Source organism: Euwallacea similis, chromosome 2, assembly GCF_039881205.1.
Source record: "Euwallacea similis isolate ESF13 chromosome 2, ESF131.1, whole genome shotgun sequence".
Classification (NCBI taxonomy): Eukaryota; Metazoa; Arthropoda; class Insecta; order Coleoptera; family Curculionidae; genus Euwallacea; species Euwallacea similis.
The window spans coordinates 8,939,524-8,951,211 of NC_089610.1; the positions used below are offsets into that span (position 1 = coordinate 8,939,524).

The 11,688-nt window shown below is 39.7% G+C and overlaps 1 protein-coding gene across 2 annotated transcripts; it reads right to left on the reverse strand.

Annotated features, from left to right (window-relative positions):
* Positions 1–350: 350 nt before the first annotated feature.
* On the reverse strand, positions 351–8,891 carry LOC136419269 (proline-rich protein HaeIII subfamily 1-like). Of its 2 annotated transcripts, none has more exons than XM_066405483.1 (6): positions 8,766–8,891; positions 1,653–2,001; positions 1,318–1,479; positions 1,187–1,254; positions 931–1,134; positions 351–874 (listed from the first exon to the last, which is right to left on the reverse strand). In XM_066405483.1, the coding sequence occupies exons 1-6, from the start codon at positions 8,775–8,777 to the stop codon at positions 728–730; spliced, it is 942 nt and encodes a 313-aa protein (XP_066261580.1). In that variant the 5' UTR covers positions 8,778–8,891; the 3' UTR covers positions 351–727. The 2 variants fall into 2 exon arrangements, with proteins under 2 accessions (XP_066261580.1, XP_066261579.1); XM_066405482.1 differs by having other exon boundaries at positions 1,187–1,266.
* Between the last annotated feature and the right edge of the window lie 2,797 nt (positions 8,892–11,688).

An 11,688-nucleotide genomic window follows, 5' to 3' on the forward strand; every position in this document is an offset into this window, starting at 1 on the left:
GCGCGAAGTACACTGCTCACATAAAAGGTGAACATTATTCGATTATTGCATCAAAACATATAGGAGCTCCGGTCTACCATCGAGTTCATCAGGAAAACATACTCTCGCGAAAATTCTAGATACACTGCTCGCGAAAAACATCGACACTTTTCGACTTAACTAAATTTCTGAATGGCAAATCTTATACACTGCTCGTTTAATTTAACATAATAACATTTCTAAAAAGAGTAGGTACGTAACATTTTATTAGTCAACAAGTGCCGAATATTTATTTACAAGCAGTATTTGCAATTTTTTATTGATTGTACTAAAAAAAGTCTTTTTTGAAGACTTTTTAAGGAAAAGACCACTTTACGTAGTTCAAAAATATATTTCTTGTTTAAAAAATAATACTAAACACCTACATACGATTTTTCTTAACGAATGCACACAGCGCAATTTTTGTGGCAGTGTTGTTTTCATTCTAAACATAATATATGTAAGTGTGATATATCCTCAAAGAATTGAAAATTGAAACGTATATTAAACGTATATATAAACCCAAAGTGAACATTAAAAAACACAAAACAAATTTAAATTCTTCGGAACTTCTACCATAAAAAAAACATTTCTTCATTCCCTTCTTTCTGCAAATCGAAAGCATTTTATATACAAAAAAAGTCTTCTATTACTTACATTAACAATGACCTGCTTTTAATACTAAATAAGGTACATCAAAATAAGCTTATCAGTAAGAATAACCGCCTCCAGGGGCGTAATTCTGGTTGCTACCAGATCCTGACGGCCCTGACGGGAAACTGGGCCCTGAAGGACGTTGGCTGGGGTATCCACCCCCTCCTGGGGGGTTGTATGTTGGTTGTCCTTCGTAACTTATCTAGAAAAAAACGCATTTTATGTTTTCTAAGGAACGTGATATAGACACAGAGGTACCTTGGCCTGAAATCCTGTAGCCCAATTAGCTGTATATTTAACCACCTGAGTCCTTCCATCAGGCAGTTGCACCCTATATTCCCCATTCGTGGTATCTCCATCATTTATGGCGTTATGGGAATAGTCGTTTCCAAATTCATCTTTAACTTCGTATTTAAAGTCAAAAGGATTGCCCGGCTTGTGGGGCTCCAGCAAATGGTCATTCTAAACAGAACAAACATATAGTTTCACTAATAATAAGAACTAGTTCTCTTACCTCCCCGAAGGTTTTGAACGGTCCTCCTTCGCTAGGTGGCAACGAGGGCCTGCTTGGAGGGTAAGGCCCTGAAGACGGCCCTAAGGCAAAATTTGCATTTCACCTGTAAAATACCTGCAATTGTAACTTACCAGATTTGGCAGGCGGCCCGTAAGTCGGGGGAGGTTGAGGGCGAGGGGGTTGCGGCCTTGGAGGTTGAGGTCGGGGGGGCTGAGGTCTGAGAGGCGGGGAGGTTGGGGGACCATAGCTCGGCGGAGGCCTTGATTGGGGGGGAGGTAGGTAGCCAGGAGTCACTAAGAGAAAAATCACAATTATGTTGAATGTCTAATGGGTAAATTACTACAGCTAATCATCATCTCTTTAAAATACAATCTTGGCCTTAACCTTTTACTCACACTTATTAAATAATAAAATAACACAGGTGTACAAATCGCAGTTATCATTAATCATTATTCCAATTAATTACCTGGAGGTCTGGGGGGTGGTCTATAGGGAGGTTGAGTGGGCGGGGGGATGTAGCTGGGTGCCTGGGTCTGTCCAGGGCCGCTGGGCTTGAAAGGGCTGGCCGGAGGTCCTGCAGGCTTATAAGGATTTGGCGAGGGGGCGAAAGATGGGGGTATGGTAGGTTGAGGAGGGCGGCTTGGAGGTCCGAAGCTCGGCCTAGGAGGACGCGGGGGAGGTTGAGGTGAGGCAGGGAAGGGGACGCTGGGTCTGGGGTAGCTGTAACCCTCCTTGGGGGGAAGGTAGGCGTTTTCGCCAGGAGCTATCGCCGAGTAGACAGTGGCTATTAGGCAGCAGACCACTGCAGCCGAAATCTGCAAAAGTAGAAACCTTCATTTCCTGTTCTTGATGCGGCCACATCGTCAAATCCAATTCAGAAGATGCGTAATCTAATAAAGACCTTTCACCGCCGTTTACGTAGAAAAAACGAACAATCATTCGCCACAGCAAACGCATAAATCTGCCGGACACAGTATAATGCCTGCCTAGTTTATATGCAAGAATTCTAAATACATGTAAATTCATCACTAATTTGTTACTTAACAGTATAATGGCAGATGGATGGGAAGACGGATGCATAATTGGAATTTCGTTTGCAATTTACATGAGGTTCCTGCAAAACACTCTTCCCACGTGGTTTACTGCAAGGTCAATGCAAACTTGCCCACTTGTAGCAGAGCGAGACGTTTAGGTCATTTTATTGCACAACAAGTCTAGAAAAAGTCTTTTTTTAATGGACTTATTAGTCGTTCAAAAGGTACGAGGGATTTTTTTCACGAATGACCAAGAAACTGTATCTAATTACTCACTTAATTACTCAAACCTTAATGACCTCTCGCCTGCCAAAATTGATAATTAACGAGTGGCCGAGCCTTCAAAACGTCCCGAAACAATAATATCCTTTTTCCCATACTTCGTCATAATATGGCTAGCAAAATGTTCACACGAAGAGAAGATTAGCGCAAAAAATTGCAGCAATTTCAGAAAGTATATAGTTCAGGGACGAGGCTGAGAAATACCATCGAGAAGACTGTATGCTTTCCTGCCGAGGCTCGTACATCTTATCGGGTGCGCCTTTATAATGGCTTTGTGGGCTGGGGATGATCCCATGAAACTATTCGACGATGGTTCAGTATGAAGGCTCGTTTGAATTTTGCCAAGCGCGAGAGTCTAAAGTGCGATTTACGGCCGTAAAAATAATTAAAGACCCGCAAAGGTGAGTTATGGCAGTCGTAACATTTACCATTCTGATTAGTTATGGATTTTATGGGCCTGTAAATCCTGACATTTTGACAATAAGTTCAATTCTGCAATTTTCTTTCAGTTTAATTGGTTTTCGGTTCAAACCGGCCGTATAGGAAAATCGGATGCAGCGCCGCTTTTTTGCAAATTTTAGGCTCCGTTTTGGCGAGCGAGAAGAGCCTGCGGGTGCTGCGGGGCAGGGACGGTAATGGAACCTACCGGAGAAACCCTCAGCCCTGACAAACTTTTGGAGCGAGCGCGCGACAAAGCCTCAAAAGATCTCCAAGAAGAGCACTCGCTCTGGAGATCTCTATTGCCACTAAAGGTTGCCCAGCTCTCCTCCAGCACTGCAGATCCGCCTCGGCTGTCTTGAGCAGACAGTCCAGAGGCAGCTGCAATGATTCAAGAACCCTGGCTTCTTCAAGAACCGATTAGAGAGTTGTCTGTTTCTGGAGGACCAATTCACTTCCACTGCTCCGAAAAGAACCCTTCCTTTCATCCCCAGTGGGACTGATGCCCTCCTTCTCTCGGGACTTTACACGCGTGACTTGGTGGCAATGAAGCTGGAGACATGGACAGGATTGGAGTGCAAGATTTACTAGTCCTACAGTTTTCCCTATTGAGCGTTGTCAAGGTCTTGTAGGGGTAAGGGGCTCTTTTAGGTCGGTAGAGCGTGACTCCAGCTCTCATGGGGATCCAAAAACGAAAACCACAAGGTGTACGTTTAGCTTGTCGGGCAAGATACAAAAATTATGTGCACGAAAGATGGGTCCAGGTCCGAAAATGGACCTCGGCCGTCAGGTTCGAAACGGGAGACCCTACGGTTGAAGACCGAAGGGGGAAGCCCGGTCTTCCAAGTCTAAGAAGGGAGTTCCGGCCAATCAGGCCCGACTGAGGAGCCTCGAAAGTCCACGACCCCGGCAAATGCATTTCCCAAAGTGGTCTCGGCCGTTTAGGTACGAAACAGGGGCCACGGTCATGCTATGACCGTGGTGCGTAAAAGGGAACTAGAGCCTTAAAGTTCGAACGAGAAGCCAAATGAACAGATTACCGTGCCCTCATCGTGGTACTGAAACTGTTACATTAATCAACAGGATTCCTATTAATTAACAGAAAAATGTAATAAACATAAGAACGGTAGAATGTATTGCAAATTGTTGCTTGAAGTACTGGCGGTCCACAAATGTACTCTTATTAGGCTTGTAAATTAATAAATGGGTTAAAGGAAAGGAACGTCTAATGAGGTGATAAATATTGATTATACGCGTTGTCCTGAGTATCGAATTCGGTGTTCGGTGTGTTGTTGAAGTACGTGAATGCGCTGGTTGCGTAAATACCACTGTTACGATACAGAACACGCAGAAAATGAAAACCGGGAAATAAAAAGAGAAATTTACTGCATAGGGAAAAATGGCAAAATTAATGTCCTGTATGATCTTTTCCGCCCCTGCTTTAACCTATTAAACGGTTAAATTCAACACACTCTGGTTTGATTCGCTTGCCACGGGATAAAACTGGGAGCGAAATGCCGGCAGTTGACTGGCAGCAAATTAACAAAAAAATATCGTATTATATACATTGTCTACAGTAGACTAAGTGTTTACAGTAAAAAATGAATCGCACCGGGATGGCTCTGTCTCGTTCCAACGCGCGCAATAAAAGAGAGCAGCAATCGTGAAAGAGTAAATCGCAGAGTGACAATCGAGGGGTTCTGCAGCGAGTACATTCCGAATGCAAGCTATAATTAACTCGAGCAATTAAACAAAGCCTTGATGATTTTATGTCCTTCGCGTTATTATATCCTGATAACTCGCAGTGCCTATAAAACAATGGTGTAATGAATACGTTACTTAACATGGCTGTAAATGGCGTTGCCACTGCTATACCTACTCGCGGATCTTAATTTATGGTTCTGTCTCTCGCGGTTACGACCTATCTCATTTTGAGATATTAATTTTACAGCGTGTTTTACGACTATCTTCGGCTACCGGATAGACCACACCTGGCGCAAAAATTGCATCGCGAAATATTTGAGAGATCCCGCAATTTCCGAGAGACTCGGTGCCAGAAATCGCAGGCAATAAAATTTCAATAAATAATAAATATTTATAAATCGGCATAATGCACCCAGGAAACGCAATACGCGCAAGATTTGAATAAAGTAATCCCTGGCATGCCGGTATTCGATTCGCGATTACAAGAGACGATTATCCAAACCTGTTTAATTTATTAACAATTTCACTCACACGGCTCCTGCGTAATTTACTTTATGGCGTTAATCTTCTTCAAATGGATAATAATCATTAAAAGTTTCGCACCTCGCGCATATCTCAAAGAAAAATCATCTTCCAATAAGCATCCTCGAGTTACATGCTTCATTAGCTCTGGCACTGATTTCCTCACGTCGCACCACAAGCGGCGTATGAGAACGACTTTTTCAGTGCAAACCACATTACCTAACGGTTGCATAACAATTTTAACAATCGCCAAGAATGTGCACAATAAGGCGGTTTTTCCTTCTTGCAGATGCAATCCACGGGGAGGTTCTCACGTACAATATTCGCGATAAATGTGTGTAATATGTAAATGATACTGTGAATCAAACGTATAACAAAACGTTGCCGTCTTATATCATATTTGCGAAGCTTCCCCGATTCGGAATGATAACTCGCGAGAGCCTTCTTTGGGTGCGAGCGCACAAAGTCGCATTATCTAACTGTGCGGTAATGATTTAGGGCCGTGGGATGCGGTGCTTAAACGAGAGCATTACGCTATCAGGAGGGAAGGACGTCGTTGGGAATATGCGCATCGACTGATCGCGCCTTTGTCGCAAATTCTGCACACGAGAATTGCTCAATTTGCAAGAACAATGCCCTATAGCCATCGATTTTGCAAAGAAAAATTGGCAATAAATTATTTAACACAAAAGAAGAATTACGTTGAGAAACGCCCGTATCTTCCGTCCATTGTGACTCAACCTTCAACCATCCAAACACCAAATGAAGATCTTCAACCGAAGATTCTTTATTTAATATCATGCACGTGAAGTTGTAACTTTACACCTCATTCATTACATCACGACGGTGTTGATGGTTTCTATATGAAACTCCATAAAATATGTGCACGCTGCGATGCAGAAAAATTTATCTCCGATGGGAAAACAGCTCCATTACACAATAAGATGGGGAATTATAATGGTCATATCTTCACTTCAAGAGTCTAGAACAAGTTGCATTTTTTGCCAGCAAGAACCATCCATATTTGCCTTTTAGGTCGTTGGTTTTAATAAGGTAAATCGCGTTGGGTAACCCGTGGGTTTCGTAAATACCTTTGGGTCTATGGTCATCTTGGTTGTTGTTGGACGAATGTTTATTGTTTTCGATGCGACTCAACCTAATAAATATCTGCTATAAGAGCGTTTCAACCAGGCGCGATAGCATCGATTTGAACGTTTGATGACAAGTTTTAACGTGGAAATAGACTGGGGTCTGAAGGCGTTCGAACAGTTTTAGAGGGTTAAAAGCCTAATTTCTCCGATAAAACTAATCAAAACCGTAAATCGTTTAATTAAAATGCATATTTGTTGATACTTTCGTGGCTAGATGTGTTGGAGCTCTGGATAGATGGCGTGTTAGTGCGGATCCAATGCTTCCAGCGGATAGGTGGCGCCACTACGGCCCAATCACCGTCCATTTAACAATCCTCCCATTTTTATTCATTTAAATAAATTTTTGTGATTACGTGCAAACTATTCGACAATCGATAAAGCAATTGAATTTGACTAGCGAGGAAAGTCGCAAAATTCCTCGAGAACTGGATAAGTGAATTACAGGACAAGAAACGTTTATCGACCCTTAAAAAAGGCCATCACTTACTGTTGTATTAATTTCAGTATAATCGCTACTAAATTGAGCCTTTACTCAAAGCAAATGAAGATTTTAACGATTTAATCAATCGTGATCCCTTGAAGTGATGAGATATAGGGGGTGAAAATTTCTATGCCCACTATTGGAATATGCGACAGGTTGAGAGTTACAAGTTCGGTTAAATTAAGCGAAAATTTGTTAGTTTAATCTTCATAAAGAATTCCCCGTGAAAACGTCTAGAAAAGAGGGAAAACATGTCAATTTAAAAAATAATCCACGAAAACTATCACTCCGAAACTTCGGCTATTGACACTTCTTGTCATGGCATGTGGCATGACACCCGTAAATGTTTTCTAGGTTACTAGATTTTGCACATCGATAGTCAACTTTTTTTTCTTATCGACGCCATATTGGAATTTACCCTATTAAATAAAGAAAAATAATAAAATTTCCAATAATTACCTTCTTTATTTTACTCTTTTTGCCTTTCTTTTTTCATTTTTTTTTATTTTCTTATTTTTTTATTAGACATTTTCTGATCTAGCGGCTGATGCAGCAAAAAAAAAAAAAAAACAAAAAAAAGTAATTGTTGGAAACGTATTATTTTCTCCGTTAGTGGTGTAAAATTCCCCAATTTTGTCCATAAAATAAAGTTTGCGATGCTATGCGAAGTGCCACCACAAGAAACGCCAGTAGCCCAAGTTTTATCAAAATGGAATTCATAGCTTTCGCGGAATAATAATTTTTAAGTTGTCACGTTTTCACTTTTCTCAAAGATATTTCAAAAACTATAATGAATAAATCGAGTTTCGAGGTGGATTCAACCTTTTTCTAACTTAACCGACCGTGTAAATGCCAAACTCTCAGAGAGATCCTAAATCAGGGCAACAAAATTTTTACCACCCTGTACAACTTAACAATAGACAGATGCTCTTAAGATTATTGGAAATTCTCTTGATGCCTCACTTTGCTTCATTGTAAATGGCGCTTATTAAAAAAAAAACGAATTAGGAGTTGAAATATCGGAGACTCTTTGTGGATATGTTCATCTGTAAACCTGTTGTCAGTCAGATGTATAATGATAAATCGCATTAAACGCCCTGTGTTTACGGTTCACAGTCTCCTGCAAGTTTTTTTTTCCAATAACCACCCGTTATTAAAACCATAAAGAATCGGTTTATGACCGCAGAACAGTATCGTAAAGAGCATTTTACGCTCGAGTTGGACATAAAAAAAATTTGTACGTATCATTTTAATTGTGCATATATTAATGAGGCATCAATAACAAACAAAAAACAACAAATTACACAAATTTACATAAGCACTTATACAATCAATTTTAATTCTAATATCAATATTCAATCATCCTTTATACGTATTATTGTGTTAATGATTCCTTCAAAGCGTATCTATAAAGTTGGTTGAAACTCGCAAATTTTGATAGACGTGATGTCATTGAGAAGAAAGAGATTATTGAAGAAAATTGTTATATGGGGTGTTGTGTAAATAAAGAACCGCGAAGAAAACGCCTCTAACGCATGACCTATGATCTTATTAGGCCTAGAAATATTTTGGCAGTCGATTTTTAGCTTCATCGTTAATGGTCTATTGATCGTCATTAGTGGTGATGAATGATGATCAATAATTGAAACGTATTGAATTGTAGCGTATTACCTAACACAGTCGGTGCTTTGCGGGTGCTGACACGGTGCTGTAACATATTTCAAGCGATGAAAGAGTTAATGAGGATGTCAAGAAAATTTCGTTGGTTTTCAAGCCAATTCACCATTTACCCACCATAATTAACCTTTCCGCAGACATAAAAAAAAATTACCATCATACAACGACAGGAAGAAGCGGATACCTCTAATCGCCCCCCTGAGAGCACCAATGTTAAGTGATCGTAATTACATGGGTTCATCCTCCAGGTCTGTCTCAGTAGAAAATTACCCTAATATATAAAAACTCACCCTAATCGTCATATCCAATCACGAAAATCCAGCCCCAACATCAACGAAAAATTGACACCAAAACAATAAAACCGCTCAAAACGGGAAAACCTTCCAGTCCGACACTGGCAACTGCATATAAGGATGGTACCATTAAAATAGCTGATGGTACTTTTATACGGCGTATCCAAGTGGGAGATGAATCTTAGAGAAGGGGACATCTTTGTTACACTAATGATATTAATGTAACAGGGGCTTAATTAGACCCACCAGATTGTCTGGGGGATAAAAATTTGCGGTTATTAGAGGGGATATAAGTGTTTTTACGCCAAATTACACCTTTGGTGAATACCACCTCAAACCTACATGCTGTAAACATGGTGCTTAACCGCTCTGTGAAAGTAAATTGCACGGTGTTACATATATCTCAATTTTTGGGATATTACGTTGTTTGGCACAAGAGATAACTCCTTCAAACAGGCAGTTTGCCATTCACCGAAATGTTTTCCCATTTGAACACACAATAAGAAAGAAACCGGTAAAGAACTGGCTCCGTTAATCATGAGATCAAACAACAGCGTACGATGATAAGGTCTTGGTATTTCCAAATTAAAAGGATAACAATAAAAAACAGCCGAAGCAATAAGTCGTGAGGTCCTGCTCGTTTTTTTTTCCTATAAGAGAGTACTGAAGAGAAGACATTCTCGTGGAGATAAAGCTCGTAATTTAATCAGGAATTCTAGACGATGATAATTTATATTAGCGCCATTAATTTTTTCCAATCACTTTGAATTATTGTCTACAACTTATTACAGGTAGTACTAAATGTGATTACGTGTTGATGCAAATCAGAATGATGGCCAGTAATTGAAAGTTTGATTTATTTGTCCCTGAACGAGGAAAAAAACAATTAGATATTAGTGTGGGGAAAATGACACCGAGTTTCCGCAAAACAAAATTCCTGACTTATATACAAGGACAGGAACGTTTTCAACATAAGACCTATTAGCTCTCATCCGAATTTCCTTATCCGTATCCATTCATCAACCAACGCCCCATCTGAGAATCTGAAATCTGATTGGTCACTGACGCGTTGCGACGTCACGACAGACAGGGGACACTGACAAATTAACCTAAAATTATCCCAACATTCGTGCCCATGGACATCGATAGCATCAACTGCACTATTGCAAGGTTATTAACGGATTATTACACTCCACTCTGCCAGTTTATTGATGGTTCTTCCTTGAGCTAATATAATAAAAAATAAATATTGAACTAACAAATTAGGTTAACAATAGCAAACCTGATCGTGGGAGCGTTATCGTTATAAAAGTACAAACACAGATCTTGAATTAGATTATCGATGATTGCGTGGGCAGCATTGTTTAATATAAAATTTTTTCCAGTTTCATTGTTTTACTCATAGAGCCCTCCTTGATTTTGAGCGAAAACGTCTCATCTGCTTATGGCCCAATCACTTTTTCGTGTGCGCTTGAAAGGAACTTTTCACAACAGTCACATTTTAAATAAATTACCCGATTGTTGGTTCGCAATGAAAAAGTGATTTGGAAATGTAGACATTACTCATCTGATTGAACTTGTTTTCAAGACGGGTCAAATAACAGGGGGAATCCGGTATGGGGGCATGTGGCAATAGATTTTCTTGTAGTAGAGGCGATTTCATGATAGGTTAAATTATTGTGTAACAGCTTGAAAATGTGTATCACCACCGGACAGTACACTCAGATTATGACATCTAATGCAACGTGGAATCGATTTTTTACTTTCACAAATGTCAAAGATTATCGAAGATCCTGATGGATAAGCGCGAGAAAAAAATCTGTCTCAAATCCATTATAGATAAGCGGCATTGTTAATATATCAGTTACGTGGACTTACTGTAAAGTTAATGGAGCAATGAGATTTCTAATAATGCGATTTGTTACACATATCACTGGCATTTGCCTTATTTATTTACTTAAGCCCGGCTAATTGACAAGAAACCTTGCAAAACCGACATACGATATTGCGCGATACTCGAAAAGTCTATTTCGGTAAGATTGAAATCGTCTTTTGATTATCTTGCTGGCATATTATATAAAAAGGACGTAAAAGCGCTGTAAACCCAATACGAAAAGTAAAAATGCAGGCAGTTATTTTACAATTAACCTTAAGTAACTGAGGCATCGCTTTCCCATATAGGAGCGACGATATGCAACCAAATTTGTTCATTGAATTGCGATGATTTTGGCTTAAGAGTTTTTGCCCCTTTGCACGGCTTGACTAGAATTAGGCCACAAAATGGTACTTACATGTGTAGTGAACAGCTTGAAAGATACCCGATTTTGAAGCTGCTTTCCTAGTCTTGGAGACACAGCAAATTCGCAGACCTAATGACTTCTCAATAGATAATTACTTAAAATTCAATAATTGCGCGCTTGAAAGCCAGTAAAACAGCCAAAACAGGGAAATTTTTTGATTTTTTTAGACGAAAAATCAAGTTTTTAATTGAGTGCCGCCATATCAAAGACCAATATATGACAGCAACTGTCAAAGTCTACATTCAAGGCGACAGAGCCTCAATGAATAAAGCCCCGATATAGGAGGCTATGTTGGCATAATAAGCTCGGAACGCCATCTATCTTGACACGTGAACTAATTGTAGCGACAAAAAACATTTTGGTGCATTTAACACGCTTTACCACTTAGCACCTGCCAGTTCAATCACATATTGATTGGTGCTTGGCAATTTGGAGTCTAGTTGACCTTATAAACTAATCATAATTTAATAGAATTAAGGCTTTTAATTTATTATTAAAAATTCCCAATTAATTTAAGACCAAATGCACACATTTATTTAATACACAGCTGAGTGCTACTAAGTGGACAACATTAATCTGAAATTTCTTCATCACATTGCGAACGCGCCAGAACTGATGGC